At 37.3% G+C, this 18,339-nt stretch overlaps 1 protein-coding gene across 2 annotated transcripts; it reads right to left on the bottom strand.

Moving 5' to 3' along the window:
- Positions 1–6: 6 nt before the first annotated feature.
- Positions 7–17,555, bottom strand: LOC109219844 (cleavage and polyadenylation specificity factor subunit 3-II). Of its 2 annotated transcripts, XM_019384312.1 has the most exons (13): positions 16,787–17,555; positions 16,511–16,688; positions 15,691–15,763; positions 14,314–14,431; positions 13,387–13,460; positions 7,711–7,847; positions 7,024–7,087; positions 6,195–6,260; positions 5,401–5,470; positions 2,917–3,021; positions 2,587–2,728; positions 1,729–1,828; positions 7–1,392 (listed from the first exon to the last, which is right to left on the bottom strand). In XM_019384312.1, exons 1-13 carry the CDS (start codon positions 16,809–16,811, stop codon positions 595–597), a joined length of 1,950 nt encoding a protein of 649 aa, XP_019239857.1. In that variant the 5' UTR covers positions 16,812–17,555; the 3' UTR covers positions 7–594. The 2 variants fall into 2 exon arrangements, with proteins under 2 accessions (XP_019239857.1, XP_019239858.1); XM_019384313.1 differs by lacking the exons at positions 16,511–16,688; positions 16,787–17,555 and having other exon boundaries at positions 14,314–14,418; positions 15,691–15,750.
- Between the last annotated feature and the right edge of the window lie 784 nt (positions 17,556–18,339).

Here is an 18,339-nt window from a genome sequence, read left to right as displayed (position 1 = left end):
ATAACTCTACTGCTAGATAATTTGAATTGAAGTGAACGACCTCAAGGTTTTTGTTACCTCAGCGGCTCAGTCTCCCCAATTGACCTAGGTCTCATCAACCAAACTAGCCCTTTTCAAGCATAGGGCATTGAATGGGTTGAAGCAAAAAATTATTGTTACACGACAGTAAACCTTACACAAGTTTCTGCTTTATAAACCTCTCTCTAGCAATGACTAGTCTCCAAATTTCAGACCATCATCTCGTGTTCTGATAGCATAGCAAAGGAAAAGAGAATGAAATTCGGCTTACGCTCTCGCAATCAGCTTCCTTAATCCTCAGAGGATCCGAAATGCGAGTTAACATGATGATCAACTCGTTTTAGAATAACCAAAAGGAGAAGCATGAGATTCACCCTGGGCTCTTTCATGTGCGTACAAGAGATCACCCTTATCTCAAGAGACAGAACAAAATGGAGCTTACTTTGGTGATGTAGAAAAGCAAGAAGATCGACAAACTGTAGTTGCATGTTCATGGTTGCCTTGACCAAAAGAATATTGGTAAGCAAGGTCGTACATTAGACACCAATGCCACGACCAAGTTGCAAGCAGTAAAACTTAACGAGTCCTCAACTCCAAATTCTTCATGATTGAAATGACCCTCCAAGCAAGTTTCTCATCTACCATTGACCACACGCAACAGAAGTTTACTGTTTCAGATGTGCTATCAGGACTAACATGTGTTCTATGAGGACACTTCTCCTTCAGACACACAGAGACAGTAAATGACTCTATTTGGAGACGGTCTCCATCATTCTGATAGGTTACATCTTGAAAATCATTTGATAGTTTTGTGTATAATAAGTGTAGCCACGGGCATTTATCAAACACAGGAGGCGTGTTTTCTCCTGGTGACGGAGCTACATCTTTACACTCATCAGAGACACGCACTGGACAACAGTAAGCAAACTGAACTTCATGATTTTCTCCTCCTACCATGACCAATAGCTCATTCTGGTGCACAATTTTGGGATGCTGGTTTTTCTGCATGGTGAGCACCCCTTCAGCTACTCTGTCGTCACATACTTGCACAAAAGACTCGGTTCTCTCATTCAGAATCAAATCAATGTCTGCTCTTGAACTTGTGTTTAGAAACTTGAAATTTGGGCTCAAAGAACTTTTAAGAAATTCTCTGGATGCATCAGCTTTAACATAGAGACTTGAGGGAATGCACACAGTCTCGTTATTTGCAGGATAATAGCACGGGATCCCGAAGTCTAATTCAATTCCCTTTTTTAGCAATGCCATCTTGGGCTTTTCCCCATGCACAAGTATTACATGTTTGGGTGATAGAAATTTGACCAAATCCATGATTCCCTTGGCATCAGTATGTGGACTAAAAGACAGCTGATGGATCTGGCAAAATCCAAGAAATAAATAAAAGTTATATAGTTCGAAAGATCAGAGCTAAATAACATAAAACTTCCATATTTCATTCTTAATTTCAAGTTTTGACATCCAAAGTAGTAATCTAAAACAGAAATAAACACAATTTTGAGCAGATGGAGAAATGACAGGAACGCTCAATTTTAGCTCTCAGCTTGATCATTACCAGATGGTTGATAATAATAGTTATTTGACGAGTCAATGGAGTTTAAATGTGATCATTGTACTGGAGCGTAGACAGATATACAGAAGAGCTACTATATGATGAAATTAAACAAATTAAAGATGATACAAGAATAGAAGTACCTGGCAGCGCACATCAATCTGGGTGTTTTCATCAACATTTATTTTGGCGGGAGTTTTAGCGGACATCAACCTGTGTCCTACTGTCCCAGCTACGCAATATCTGAAAAATAGGATCCAAAGGAGGATAGTAGAACATAAGTTAGTAAAATGGTGACAATGAATGAAAGTGGAGGAAGTCCATAGCTTATCTCAAATGCTTCTAACTAGTCTTGCAATTCAATGAATAGCAAGCCAGATAGTTCAAATGGTATTAAAGAAAATAGTTAATCCCATAATTAATGTGCATAAAGTAAAATTGAGAGAGCTATTAACTTTTTTTTCTATGCAATGACCAAAGAAGCTAGTTAATTAATGACGTTTACACACCACTATTCTTTTCGATGTGTTCAACTAAGTTTTACAGTAAAGAGTAAATAACTCAATTGGAAATCCGAATAGGAGGTATTTAAAATGGAATCTAGATGACCTTAAAACCTCCTATATGGGGAAAAAGAAAAGGAAATGACAAAAAAAGGAAAGAAATCTTTTTAATGGGAAATAGAAAAATTAAAATCCATAAAGACGAAATGATCATTATGAATGACATATTTTCATCCATATATATGAGTTTTAATTTTTCTAATTTCCTGAGGAATTGCGAGAAGTCAAACCCTGAAGCAAAAAAAATGTAAATACTGGATAAATGTTTTGGAAGAGCAAAATGTGACCAGTTCATATTGATTATCCAACTTTGCTTACTCAACCCAGGCAGTTTTGGATATATGACAAAGGCAGGGACAAATGCTAAATTTAAATTTGAAATTCATTTCTATTCTGTCTCATTATGGGATATTAAATAAAGTGAACTACAGATGGTACCCTGGGAGTGTTATGAGGTTCTGTCCGCACGGAGCCCATTGCTTGAAAACTTCAAGTGAAAATCCCCCACTTATCATGCCCGGAGTAGCAAATAAAACACAAGGTCCAGGAGCATTTATCGTGGAACGATCGAAACTGTGGACTACAAAGTAAAATCAGAAGATAATGTAAGATGAGCAAACAAATACGTTGATCTTAATCTTTCACTTGAGCTACTAAAGAAAACCGAAGGGGGATATTGTAGCACAACAAAGCTTCATAACCCTGATCCTGTTTAACATAGCTAATCTATAATTTCCTGAAGCTTGCAATGAGTGATTGAGGAAGCACCATTTTTGAAGTCAAATGCATTTCGTGTTGCGGAAGTACTTTTCACCTTTTGGCTGGTCCAGTTTATGAGAACTTTGTAGTACAAATTAGCTTGAATAGTCAAACCTGAAAGATTAGTAGCTCACGACTAAGAATAAGGTATCAAAACTACAAAAAAGACATGATATATATCCAAAATGTTTGCAGGATTATCATACCACCAAAATTATTAGTAAAGAGAACTCATAAGAACCTAGTATAAACAATAAAATATTTGTTAAGGATTGAGAAAATTATATTGCTGAGCCACGATGATCTGTTACGAAGTTCACGGTTCTGTAATATTACTCTTTACTAGGAACCTTGTCTAACCAGAGCTCGGTGACAGAGCCAAGCAGGAAAAAGAGCAGTGAAAATTCCTCAGAATACACCATTCTTTTGCTGTGGTTACTGTCATGGATTCAGCAAAAGGATGTAATAGGGAACTTTCTAAGAAAAAAAAAGGTCCAATTGTCCATCCAGCTAATTATTGAGATATGCATCAATTTCAGTTTTCTGAATGATATTATTGACATAACAGTAAATTACTGGTAAACTAAGTTATTCGCTGTCATTAAGTTTGAGGCAAAACATCAAGAAGTATAAAGAACAAATAAACCATGCATCACACAAGATTGACTGAAATAGAATTTAAAAAAACAGAAACCATTTTTTATAAATAAACAAAGAAAACAGATCCTGCTGGTAATGAATTGACTATGACTATTCATCAATATCCCACCAGTTTCTCCTTTAGATGCGGCAAAGTTATGAAGTCCCGCAACTTGACAGGTGGTAAGATGAGTTAGTGAGAAGGAAAAGTGACAAAACGCCAGATCTTATTCATCGCTTTAGTATCAACAACATTGGCTATTGCTTTCAGAGAAACAAAATGGTGAGGTCGACATCGAAGCTAAATTGTAGCATTGACTCATTTCGTAAGCAATAATTCATATGGTTCAACCCTGAGCACTAAATAAACGAGGAATACCACTATAATACACATTTAACAGGAAATTCCAGTATATCGGCTATGATAACCTCATAAAATCAGATAACTAGAGATTCTGATGATGAGAAATACTTGTTAAGCTACTACTTGTCATTGGGGACTAATTTCTTTAACAAACAAAGCTCAACTAACTGGCAACTGCTTCTAACTATTGCAGACAGTCTTAGAGGAAAGAGAAGAAGCTGAAATTCAATGCCAGTCAAGGCCGTATTAGAAGTTACAGGAACTAAAAGTTATTAGTACTGACATGCACATCAAATATTTGGTGGAGAAAATGTTTGATAATTAGAGATGGTTACAAGGTATCTGATACTCTGTTGGTTACCTCCAGTAAATCTAACTACAACATCCTGGAAGACTCACCTTCTACCAAGTCATAACTGTCTTTCCAGTTTCGACAACAGATCAGACTTCATGATGTACACTGGGATGCTTATGTTTTAGCTTACATATCAAATAAAATTGATTGGCATGCCGACAGCATTATACTGCAGAAAGCTTCATAGCTCCAACAACACTTAATAAAGCATACATAAAATTACAGAGATATAAGTGCACATAAATGCCCCGGTGAGGAGGTGTGAGAGGTTGGCCATAGTGGGGCCGAGGAGAGGTCGAGATAGACCTAAGAAGTATTGGGGAGAGGTGATTAGTCATGGCATGGTGCTGCTCCAACTTACTGAGGACATGACCCTTGATAGGCAGGTGTAGAGGTTGGGGATTAGGGTAGAAGGTTAGTAGATGTGACACCCTGGGCGAATTCCCACATCGACAAAACACGGGAGAGATGTTGGGTATATAAGTAGATATGCCTTAGACTCTAGTGACGTGTTTTAAAGTCGTGCGGGCCTAGGCCCAAAACGGATAATATTACTAGTGGGCTGGGCTGTTACATATGGTATTAGAGCCACTCCGCGTGCAACCTTGAATGGTGGCAGGGCAAACCTCAACGAGGACGTTGAGTCCCTAAGGGGGTGTATGTGACACCCTAGGTGAATCCCACATCGACAGAACACGGGAGAGATGCTGGGTAGGCTGGGTTGTTACAGAAGATAGGCGTGCGTGTCTCCTCTTCATGTCGGTAGCATTAATATTAGTCTCGTATTTCACAGCTTCATATTCGCAGTTTCTTTAACTTTGGTTATTCTATCACCTTATCTCCTTATCTTGTTATGATTACTACTTGTTGTTTCTGTCTCTTTTATTTTCTTTGAGCCGGGGGTCTATCGGAAATAGACTCTCTACCTTCACAAAGGTAGGCGTAAGGTTTGCGTACATCCTACCCTCCCCAGACCCCTTTGTAGGATTACACTGGGTATGTTGTTGTTGTATAAGTGCACATAAAGAATTCTAGTTCTTTTAATCTAATCAAGGACGGACAAGGATTTCAAGAAAGAAATATCACATAGTTGAATAACTTAAGAAAGGAACATGCAAGGAAATTAAGGGAGAACCTGCGGCAAAATAAATAGGAGCTTTAAGATTCATTCGCTCCCAATAGTCATCCAATAGCATGCAGAGTTCCTATTTGGTGAAGTATAGAGTCCACCAGTAAAGTTGAATACTTGCATTAATATATTACAATGAGAAGGAAACCAAAATGCACAAAGCAGAAAGAACATAAAGGAAAAACATCAAGAAAAGGAGTGAGGAAATCCCAAATTTATCAATCTACATACATCAACCATTAGTAGCAATAAATGTGAGATATAAAGAACACCTAGACAATTTTCATACCGTTTTTTCCAATTAGAGTGAAATCCCACCAGATAGAGTGGAAAGGATACAGAGGATTTATATAGCTCACCCCAACTATTTTGGGATTGAGGTGAAAGTTGATTGATTGAAATATAGACATCGTTACTTATACCTTGGCACTATCAGACGGAGGTACTCTTGTTGGACTTGTAAATATATACAAGCCTGTTGACAACTCTTGCAGCAATGATGTCTTAGTTTTTCATAATCAAATATTTGAAAACAACTCGACAGCTCAGAGAATTACATGCATAATACTCGAGTTTTGACAAGTTAAACACATCCCTCATGGGATGTCTTAAAACAAAATACTGATCAGGAGTTTCGCACTGTTGATTAATTCTTCAGTAAAATTCTGTTAATGTGTCCCCTCATACCTTCAGTTACTTGTCGTTACAGAAGATCTAAAGCTAAAGCATGTCTTAAATCCAGGCATTCAAAAAGCTAGAATAATTAATAGTTTAACCAAAATAATTGAAGAAATAAAAACCTGAGCTCTTCCCAGAGCAAATGTAGGGATGAGCACCTTTCCTCCACTAGCAACACATTTGTGAACCTGGAATAATCAGCTTTTGGTATTAAAGCGTTCGTAAATTAAAAGGGAATTCAACTTGAAATTGACTAAAGCAAAATGGCTAACACTAACAAAAGAATCACTAATATTTTAAAGATAAAGGACTCGATAGAGAATTGCAATAAATACAATGTTTTAGACAAGAACCCTCCACTTCAATATAGAATAACGTAAGCAGAAAAAATTATACGGTAAAAAGAAATTATGCTAAACTGCAGGAAACGATGAAGAGCAGTAAACAAAGAAAACAAACATGTGCATGCACACATCCTTTTGATTTGATTAAGTCTTGAAACAAAAAGCAATTTCCCTTGGTACAGATTTGTTCAGCATTAGCAATCAATCAAGGGATGATGGATAAAGAAAATGCAATGCAGCCTCTTTCCTGCCACTTTTTAAGAGGGAATCAAGGCTTGGACTATACTGAGAAGTGGATTCACAAGCAAAATATCATTTTAGGTTTGGAGTATACAGCACTCAGATTGTACACGCTACCTTGAAGCCACTGTAAGCACACCATCAAACTACTTAGTATACTTAAACAGCCATTGAAATCAGGATATAAAGCATAGGACAAGGACAAAACTCCAAGCAAGACTCTTATAAACACTCACTCTTTGCAAGTGTATTCTGTCACAGCAACGTGTTACAAGCAGAATGATAAAAGAAAAACATATGCACAACATAAATGACAATTAAAGAGGCAAAAAGAATCAAGTCTGTGTAGTAGCCAAAAGTTTCATACTGCTTCGAGAAACTCCCTCTCCCGGGCATATTTGGAATCACGGAAGGTGGTTGCATAAGTTGACCTGCAAGGACAAAAGTTTGAGTAGAAGAAATCTCTTGCAGCTAAAATTTTCATTTTCCAAGGTTAGGACAATGTTATTAAATTTATTTCTCAGGAAATCGTCAAATTTTGAATCACAAGTGTGATGATTACAATTTTTGTTTAAAGAGGCACTGTAAAAAGGAAGGACCACCAATATCACACCTCCAACTTGGAATAACACAGGGAAAAGGAGGATTTTACATCAAGTTCACACCATTTGACACTAAGATGTTTCAGTCATTCCAATTAGCAGGAGACACAAATTTTTGCAAGAACTAACATGTGAATTTGGTGCTAGTCGTCTAACACTGTTAGCATACACAAAAACTATATACTGATTCTCAATATCCAACAGATTTCTTCAGATCTTGAATCATACTTTTCCTTTACAGGTGCAAACTATTTTTAGAGCCAAGCCCCTAACCCAAAGGGTATCGAGATTAGAAACCCGGTCATGGTCATCAATACACTTGAGCTGCATAAAATAAAAATGAAACTGGAAAAAAATCATCAATGTTTGATTTAGACAAAAAAATTGACCAAGATTGTTTGCCATGACATGTACTCATGCAGGTCATTTTCAAGATAGTATCTACTACTTACTCTGTTATGACAAGGTCCAGCTGCAGCCGATCAATTTGAGCAGCTCCAAGATGTCTATCGGGTGTCATATTATAATCGCCAGTGTATACTATAGCTGCATCACCCACTTTAGCATAAAACATTGCAGCACCAAGAACCTATACATATAGTTCCATATCACAGCATCAATGTTGATTTACCATTCATGCATCATTTACAGCTGGATGACAAAATTCTGGCTCTATTCCTTTTGTGCATCGTATGTAGAAGGAAATTGAGTTGCACATTCACAAGAAAGGATGTTCCTTCTGATATATACGAGGATTTCAATAGAAGATATTACAAAATTTTGAGAGAGCTAGTTTAGAACAACATGAACTTGGGAGGGATATCAAACAAATTTATTTTTCTTTTGATCATTAATCCAACATTTACTCCTGCACATTTTTCATCTACATTTGCTGGTTGATCAGATGTCTTCCACATGAGAGCACCCATCGCATATGCCATATTTACTTGGAAACAAATGAAGGTTGTTATAGAATGAATCTAGACACATATTATAGGATAATCTAGACACTTATTATAGAATGAATGTAGACTCTTTCTTAGTAGTGTACATAAATAGCAGATTTGTAGGAATCTCTTTTATTTCTTTCCTTAGTTAGCATCTGATGTACATGTATTTATATTGCTCACCTCTTGGAATGAGAAAACAAGTTATTCTTTCTATTTCGTTCACATGGTATCAGAGCGGGTTCTCTGGCTTTACCGGAGTTAGATAGAGAACTTACCGGAACTGTCAGTTAGGGTCAGAATACTTTTGAAGGGTTTGGAATTTGAAGTTTAACCATCTCTCCGGCATCGACTTTACATTTTCGTCCAGCTTATGGTGTTTGTTTGTTCAGGAAACCTCGGCTGGGAAAATCTCTGACCGTCCCAGGTTCGGTTCATAGTGTCAAGGTTTTGTCACCTTTTCTCTGTTGTGTTCAAATTTTGTTTCCTTCTGTGATTGCCTGATCCTTAGTAGTGAACCAACTTTGTGTGCAGAACTTTGGCCTTTTTTTTTTTTTATAGCTTTGAGATTAATCTGTTGGTTAGTGATTCTTGGTTACTGATTCTTACACTATTGGCCGGACTTTTGGTTGGTTATTGCCCATTAGATTGGCTCTATTAGAGTTCTGTTTCTTTGTTTCATTGGGTGCCTTTCCTTCGCTGTTTCGTTGGATAGTGTTATTCTGGTGGAGAACTTTTGAGCTTTATTGGATTTTCTGACATTTATATTGATACTTTGGGGATTTTTGGAAAGATGACCATAAATAGTAAGCGAGGAAATAGTGATACAACTTCTAGTCCAACAATCCTAGTTTCGGATGAGTTTCTTGAGTTCCTTCAAAATCATAAATCAATTAAGGAATCTTCTTCAGTTACTGCTTTTGCCGGGCCAGATAAGACATGTCTTATCACCTCTTCAAATAAATAGGTGATTGACTCAGGTGCCACAAATCACATGACATGTAATCCAAATATTTTTTCTAGCTTTCGATCACACAAAGCACCCTCTTCAGTTACTGTAGCTGATGGAACAACATGTAGCAGTGTTGGATCTGGGACTGTTAAATCGACTTCCTCTATTACCCTGTCATCTGTATTAAGTCTACCAAACTTGGCCTTTAATTTGATTTCTGTTAGTAAAATCACCAGAGACCTTAATTGTTGTGTAGCGTTCTTTCCCAATCATTGTTTGTTTCTTGATCTTACGACGAAGCAAATTATTGGCAAAGGGTATTTATCTGGTGATATCTATATCCTTGATGAATGGGAGCCACAGTCTATTGCATGCTTTAGTATCGTGTCTCCGTTTGAAGCACATTATCGATTGGGGCATCCCTCTTTACCTTTGTCGAAGAAGCTCTGTCCTCAGTTTCATAATATTTCTTCATTGGATTGTGAGTCATGTCGATTTGCAAAACATCATCGCATCTCGTTAGGTCCAAGGGTTAACAAGCGAGCTGAGTCATCTTTTGAGTTAGTTCATTCTGATGTTTGGGGACCATGTCCTGTTGTCTCTAAAACTGGACATAAGTATTTTGTCACTTTTGTAGATGATTTTTCCCGAATGACTTGGATTTACTTTATGAAGAGTCGCTCTGAAGTGTTTACTCACTTTTCTGCCTTTTGTGCTGAAGTCAAAACTCAATTCAATGCTTCGGTGCGTATTCTAAGGAGTGATAATGCTAAAGAATACATGTCAGAGTTATTTCAGTCCTACATGAGACAACATGGTGTACTACATCAGTCTTCATGTGTTGATACACCCTCTCAAAACGGAGTTGCTGAAAGGAAGAATAGGCATCTACTTGAGACAGCTCGGGCACTTCTGTTCCAAATGAAAGTTCCTAAACAGTTCTGGGCTGATGCAGTCTCCACGGCTTGTTTTTTGATTAATCGGATGCCATCTACTGTGCTTGGAGGTAATATGCCTTACAGTATTCTTTTTCCAAATAAGTCATTATTTCCTGTGGAACCTAAGGTGTTTGGAAGCACATGTTATGTTCGAGATGTTCGACCATCTGTTACCAAGTTGGATCCCAAGGCATTGAAGTGTGTTTTTCTTGGTTATTCCCGCCTTCAGAAGGGGTATCGGTGTTATTCTACTGAACTTGGCAAATATCTGGTGTCAATTGATGTGGTGTTTTCAGAGACTATACCATTCTTCTATGCACCTCCCGTCTCTACTAGTCAGGGGGAGGAAGATGAGTGGCTAGTATATCAGGTTACCCGTACTTTGACAGAACAATCAGATGATGTTCCTTCATCTCCTAGCTCTTCTATCGAGCACCAATCGACTATTGTGCCTTCAACACCTGCTCCAACTGTGTTAGCAAGACCACCAATTGTTCAAGTTTACTCGCGCAGGCGAGAGACAAATGATACGTCTCCTGCACCAGTTCCTTCATCATCTGTTCCTCTTCCGCCTGATCCTCCAGAAGACCTTGACCTTCCCATTGCTTTACGCAAAGGTACACGTACTTGCAAATCCACATATTCTATTGCTAATTTTGTTTCCTACGACCACTTATCCCCCGCATCTAGATCTTTGATTGCGTCTCTAGACTCCATTTCTATACCCAAAACGGTGAAAGAGGCTTTGAATCATCCTGGATGGTCTGAAGCAATGCTTGAGGAAATACATGCCTTAGAGGAAAACCATACTTGGGATTTAGTGAATTTACCTAGTGGAAAGAAAGCAGTGGGATGCAAATGGGTCTTCACGGTCAAAGTTAATCCAGATGGCTCTGTGGCAAGACTTAAGGCCAGACTTGTGGCCAAAGGGTATGCTCAGACTTATGGAGTGGATTATTCAGATACATTCTCTCCGGTTGCCAAACTTACTTCTGTCCGCTTGTTCATTTCTCTAGCAGCTTCTGAGAATTGGCCTTTGCATCAATTGGATATTAAGAATGCATTTCTTCATGGTGATCTTCATGAAGAGGTGTATATGGAGCAACCACCTGGTTTTGTTGCTCAGGGGGAGTATGGAAAGGTCTGTCATTTAAAGAAGTCCTTATATGGCTTGAAGCAGAGTCCCCGGGCTTGGTTTGGTAAATTTAGTGAAGTAGTTCAAAAATTTGGGCTAAAAAAGAGCAAATGTGATCATTCAGTCTTCTACGGGCAATCAACAGCTGGATCTATTTTCCTTGTTGTATATGTTGATGACATTGTGATTACAGGAAGTGACTATGCAGGAATCTCTTCTCTCAAGTCTTTCTTGCATACTAAGTTTCATACAAAAGACTTGGGACAACTGAAATATTTCTTGGGAGTAGAAGTAACTAGAAGCAAGAAGGGAATTTTTCTATCTCAGCGAAAGTATATTCTTGACTTACTGGCAGAAACTGGTAAGTTGGCTGCCAAGCCTTGCAGTACTCCGGTGGTTCCTAATTTGCATCTTATGAAAGATGATGGCGAGCCATTTAATGATCCGGATAGATACAGGAGGTTAGTTGGGAGATTAAACTATCTCACTGTGACTCATCCAGATATTACTTTTGCAGTAAGTATGGTTAGCCAATTCATGTCCGCGCCCACAATCAAACATTTGGAGGCTTTGGAGCAGATCCTACGTTACCTAAAAGGAGCTCCTGGACTTGGCATATTATATAGCAACCACAGGCATTCCCGCATTGATTGTTTTGCAGATGCAGATTGGACTGGATCCAAGATTGACAGAAGATCTACTACTGGTTACTGTGTATTTGTTGGTGGAAACTTGATATCATGGAGAAGTAAGAAACAGAATGTTGTATCTTGGTCCAGTGCAGAATCAGAGTATAGAGCTATGGCACAATCAGCATGTGAGATAATGTGGATACACCATCTTTTAACTGAAATAGGGTTGAAGCATCCTACTCCATCAAAGCTCTGGTGTCACAATCAAGCTGCGCTCCATATTGCCTCAAATCCAGTGTATCATGAAAGAACCAAGCATATTGAAGTTCACTGTCATTTTATTCGTGAGAAAATTCAAGAGAACTTGATTTCCACTGCCTACGTGAAGACAGGAGAGCAACTAGCTGATTTGTTCACTAAAGCATTGAATGGTACTCGAATTGGTTACCTTTGTAACAAGCTAGGCATGATCAACATATATGCTCCAGCTTGCGGGGGAGTGTTATAGAATAAATCTAGACACTTATTATAGGATAATCTAGACACTTATTATAGAATGAATGTAGACTCTTTCTTAGTAGTGTACATAAATAGCAGATTTGTAGGAATCTCTTTTATTTCTTTCCTTAGTTAGCATCTGATGTACATGTATTTATATTGCTCACCTCTTGGAATGAGAAAACAAGTTATTCTTTCTATTTCGTTCACAAAGGTAGACAGCTGCAAGCCTGCAATGTAGAGACGAAAGACGATATTTTGATTCTACTTTAAGCTCATATTTTATTACTACACTTGGATTGCATGACTTTGGTTCCAAGAATGAACTTGCAGCTAGCTTCAGCAATTAGGTTATTTTAATTCTTTTCTATATCCAGAAGCCAGTAAACCAATGTAAAGTGGCTCCTATATCATTTTACATCGGGTTCTGCTGGCAGTATATTTCGCAATATCACTTTCATAGGTGGAATTTCACGTCAATGTCGTAGGCAAATTATGATACAAGTGCTTTTTTCTTTATCCGTTCTCATTGTTTAAACCATCTGATCTTCCAGGCTGCTCTTTTTCTTTTTGTTTTGTGAAATCGCTGTGTTGCTGCTTTTATTGAGTAACTTCAAAATGAAAAAAAATTGTTCTCTACCTGGTGTTAGAACAGAGTCCAGGAAGAAAAAGACATACACAGCTTCCCATATGGAAATGGAGTATATATAGCTGCTTGTGGCTTCCACGTTGAAGAACGAAGACAGAAAATATAGTGGTCTTCACACAGCTGCCGCATGGGTTAGCTACTAGCACTAACACAAGAGTGTGAGAGAGAGGGAAACTGGACTGAAATTTTTACTCAGCATTACAAGAGTCAGCAATGATTAACAATCTGCATCTGCTTCGGAAATGTATGTCGAGTTGAAAAGGGAATTGCTAATTCCAAAAGGATGGAATATGATATAAGCACCAGAAAAACGCCATTTTAAACTTGAGTTCAAAAGGGAATGTGTGTGCAAATAAAATGAAAAGTTTAAACCATACATGTCCAGCATAGTATGCTCGAATCAGAAGGTCCCTGTCAACCAGCACAGTCTGCTTCAGATCCACCGCAGTAACTACACACCAAATGCAAAGTTAAAATAACTCATATTAATTTGGCGATGAATAAGAGGATAAAGATGCAGAAACTATTATTAGGTGAGCATGTCTGCCAACTTATGTACAACGGATTCAGACACCACATCTTGTTAGATCCTCAGAATTCACTTCACTCGTCAATTCAATCTTGTGTTTGCATTAAATTAATATTGCTCGTTGTAGGAGTTCAATCAGCAATCTCTTATCATATTAAACTGATAACTAGTGGACTGCAAAAGAAGCTCGTGAGGTTAACCTATGAGTCAGAAAAAGTAACCATTAAAACCATTGGGACCCCACTAGTGGTATCAAGAGCTGGCAGCTTGGCTAAGGCAATCAGAAAAGGTTGTGCATTAGTCAAAGCTTGCAGCTTGGCTGAGCCAGCAGATTTGATCAAAAGAAACAGAAATGCTTTGTCCATTAGGCAGACAATGCACTCATGCAACCATGTGAAGGAGTGGAAAATCCAATCATTGGCAGGTTGGCTTTATTCACCCCTATATATGCAACAATTACAAATAGATCCAGCAATTTGCACATGATCTTCAAAGAACTGACTGGATATTAGAGTTGTAAGTGGTTATGTCGTTGATGCACACAATACTATCTTGTTTCAACTTGAGAGATCATTAATATGCTTAATCTAACTTCGCTTTGCCTCAACCCCTAGAAAGTTGGTTAACCACTAAGAAGTTAACTTGCCTAGTTGACAACTTTTTAAAGGAAATAATATGAACATACTGCAAAACTGAAGAAAATTCTAACCATTTATCAGAAAATTGAATCACACTATAAAAAGGTCAAGGGAGTGACTAGTAGGAGAAAGGATACCTTTCTTCATGCATTCTGTAATATGCTCAGAACTAAATTGCTCCTCCTCTCCTCTTCTATCAACCATCACTTTGCGATAATCTTCCAGCATCAATGGAGCCAGCGCTTTTGTTGGATACTGAAGGATCAGTGATTAAAATTGATAATAGAGAGCAGATCATAAAAATCGAGGTGCAAATATTCTTGGTCAGGTATTCTAGCAAAAAAAGACTCTGGATACTAAAAGCATATGTTAAATGGACTTATAAGTACATCTCTGGTGCAAATAAAAGAGGAATTGAAAGGAATTGAAAATCTTGCACAGAATAATGTACAAAAATTGGAAGAATGTTTTAAAAGCTCCCAACACATCAGGATTTCCCGTAGGCAAACAACTTCCAATTGGTCGTACATTTGTTAACTTGTAACAGAATCTCTACCTAATCCCTTGAAAATTTCTAATATCTATGTATTTTAAGAAAGTTTCGAGACATATGTCTAAATATATCTCGTTTCTTGCTATCGCTTCACATTTTATTTTCATATGTTGTCTAAAGTTGATGTAAATAGCGAGTCATAATATTTCTTTTGTACCATCTTGGTACCAGTTTATTAAAATCTTTACTTATCAGGAAAAAAAATAGCCATAACAATTTTTACAGCGATCACCACGACACTCTTCTTTTTTTAAAAGGGGCAAAAAAAACAAATTACAAGGTGCCACGACATTCTTTTTTTTTCCAAATTCATATTTCATTTTGTTAAAAGAAAGCGTTCCTAATTCTTAGGTAACTTCAGTTTTTTACGTGTAAATATAAGATTGGCTTTTTAATCAGAATAATTCCTGAGATCACAAAATATAGTTCTACCCAATAATAGCAGAACTCCGAATTTGTTACTATGGAAGATAAAATGCAACATCTACTGGGACAACCAAAACTTTAATGCCGCTACTGATTAGGTGGTTGAATATGCATTGCTGGCAAGTCAAGCCTTATGTTTCAAAAAGTAATGACAATAAAATGTTGAAACAGATAATGTCAATTATCAAACTTTGGGAGATATATGTTGTTTCTAACAAAATAAAGTATGTGATTACAGTTCAAAGCTTTCGAAGGTTTTTTTTTTTTTTTTTTGTATATACAATGACTTTGAATTTATTGTCAAAGCTGTTGTATGAGATTTTGCCAGTAAGATTACTAGTGAAAAGTAAATTCCCTAACCTGCTTCAGTTAGCTATTTACACCTTCTTCTTTTTTTTGACAGAAGGTGAGGAAATATTGGAAAAGGAATGCACTTCAGTAAGAGAAACACAACAACGAAAAACAAAATCAAGTGAAGCATCTCATCTTCACATCCCCATTTGATAAGTACTATAAAGGGGTAGAAAGGAAATACCGTCATGTATATGGGGCCATTATACCCACACACTTCAGTAAAATATGGAAGAGCTCCAATATGGTCTAAGTGGCTGCAACCAAAATTCATTAAATTAGACCAGTGAGTTAAAAAGTTATAATATACTATAACATATAGAGCATGTGATTTACCAAGCTGGGGCAAATCTTTCCCCCATCTCTAGAGGGATTCATGAATTTCTTTAATTATTCAAAAGTGTACAGGGTTAGTATGAAATATATACATAATAGGGGATGCAATTCGATTCACCAAGCTGGGGCAAATCTTTCCCCCGTCTCTGAAGGGGTTCATGGATTTCATCAAATTAAACAAAGAGGAAAAAGTTTTATGAAATATACACATAATACGGGATACAACGCCACGCTGAGGCATAATTCTCCCCTATCTTTAAAGAATTCCACCAAAAATCATAAAACAAGACCAAAGAGCAAAAGGTTACAATGATGTCACACGAACAGGGGATGTGATTCTCCAAGCTGCAGGAAATCTTTCCCCTGTCTCTAAAGGGGTTCATTGAAACTCATTACATTAGTCCAAAAGAGTTAAAAGAAAAGTTCTATCATATCTATTGGCTGAACCACAGTCAGGAAGGGGTTCAATCAGCGGAAATCGTGTTACGCAAGTAGGGCAAAAATATTTTTTCTATATATATTAACTTTTGAATCCCTTGTAGTGGCAAAGATAGTTAATTGTTTTAGGTCACAAGTTAACTTTTTGAATCGCCTTGTTAAAATTCCTGGCTCCGCCACTTATGATATATACATAACATACGACAACAAGTAGTGGCAGAGTATCATACAAATGGGTGATGATGATGCATGAGAGAGCGTTGTTGAAATCTCCAGACTTAGAAATTAGAGAGAAATCCGGGTATCTGCGATGGTCGAGGTACCCCATATGCATCCCACAATCAAACATTATCTTCTTGCCATTTATTGTCACCACAGCACAGCTCTTTCCTACCTCCTGTCCTGCCCCTGTAATTCAATTTTTTTTTTCGTTTAAGCATTTCATCAAACAAGTAGCAGACACTGTAGTAGATCAAAAGAATAACTCAGCTAGGCTTTTTGCTTACCCAAAACTAAACATTCGATCGCCATGCTTCTTCTTTTTCTTCTAAATTAAAAGAGTTAGCTTCCGCGATTTTCTCCTTCAACTTTTGCTTGGTAAAAGGCTAAAAGCCTGCACCTTCAAATATAAATTGCGCGGGAAGGAAACGGTATTACTAACAGGTTTATGAGGCGGACCCGCGTTCAGGGTTAGAGCACCCGCAGCTTTCAAGTGGCACCTGGGTGTTGTACTGTACTACTCCTCCTGGCGACTAAATTAATTTTTTATTTTGATTCAAAATAAGTGTTCATTTATATAATCAAAAAATTTAATTTATTTTATAAAATTACCCTTACGTACATATTTCTAAAAAGGTTTTTTTACTCCTCACATTAAATATTTAATTAAAAGTAGTTTAGTTATACTAGTTATTTTTGTATATAATTTAGTATTTTCTTAATGGGCGTGCCAAAAGCAAACTGACCGAAGCGAGTACTGTTGTAGAATCGTAGCTTAGTGACGGGTGCACTGGTTGAGCTCACTCTTTTCAACGCTTTCTATAAGTATTAGGCGAGTGTTCAAGTTTGCTTGATTTTTAAAGGGATAATACATAATTACTCCATTGGGGATTCCCCACTTTATCAGTTTTACCACCATATTTTGCGGAGTCCTATTACCCTCCTGTATTTGTTAGAAGTATAATAAGTACAACCTTTCCGGGCTAATCTCAGTTTCAAAAGAAAAAGTGCAAATCACGCACCGATCCTTGCTTGCCACATGTAACATTTATTTATTTTTATTTTAGCCTTCTATTTATTTATTTTTTGGTCTTATTTTATTCTTTTTCTCTTATATTTCCTTTTTTCTCTCTCCTTCTTTTTCTTAACCATTTTCTCCCACTTATAAACGATGGAGATGACTTAGCAAAAAGATGACATCACCGGAATCACCATTTTTTCCGGTGAGAAACATTGTAAGAAAAAAAGGGGGACAAGAAAGAAGAAAAGAAAGAAAAGAAAAGGAAAGAAGAAAAAAAAGTAAAAATTAAAAAGGAGAAAACGTACAAAACAAGATTTGCTTCTCGCCGGAATCATCAACTTTTCCGGTGAGTGCTATGGCAAGGAAAAGTAAAAATGGGAAAGAAAGAAAGAAAAGACGTTAAGAGAGAAAGGATAGAAAAGAAAAGAAAAAGATAGAAAAAAAATGATATAAGCAAGCTGGGTGTAAAAATGGTGGATGGAGTAATAAGGGGAAAGTAAACAAAAAGGAGAATAGAAGAAAAGATAAAGAAGAAAGAGAGAAAAAATTTTAAAAAAAAAACTTAAAAATGAGTTCCTTAGAGCTTCCACGAACGGTTTATCAGGTGCAAATCAAGTGTCACGTCAGCTCAAAAGGTGGCACTTATTAGACTTCTAACAAATACAGGGAGTAATAGGACTCCCGCAAAGTATGAAGGTGCAACTGGCAAAGTGGTGAAACCCCAATGGGATAATTATGTATTATCGCATTTGTAACGTTGTATGTTCCCTCATAGTTGGCTCTGATGTTTTAAAAAGCATGGGCGTAAGGCAAGGCACG

This window comes from Nicotiana attenuata, unplaced genomic scaffold (assembly GCF_001879085.1).
Source record: "Nicotiana attenuata strain UT unplaced genomic scaffold, NIATTr2, whole genome shotgun sequence".
Lineage (NCBI taxonomy): Eukaryota > Viridiplantae > Streptophyta > Magnoliopsida > Solanales > Solanaceae > Nicotiana > Nicotiana attenuata.
The sequence above is the reverse complement of the archived record's forward strand: the minus strand, read 5'-3'. Positions and strand labels throughout refer to the sequence as shown.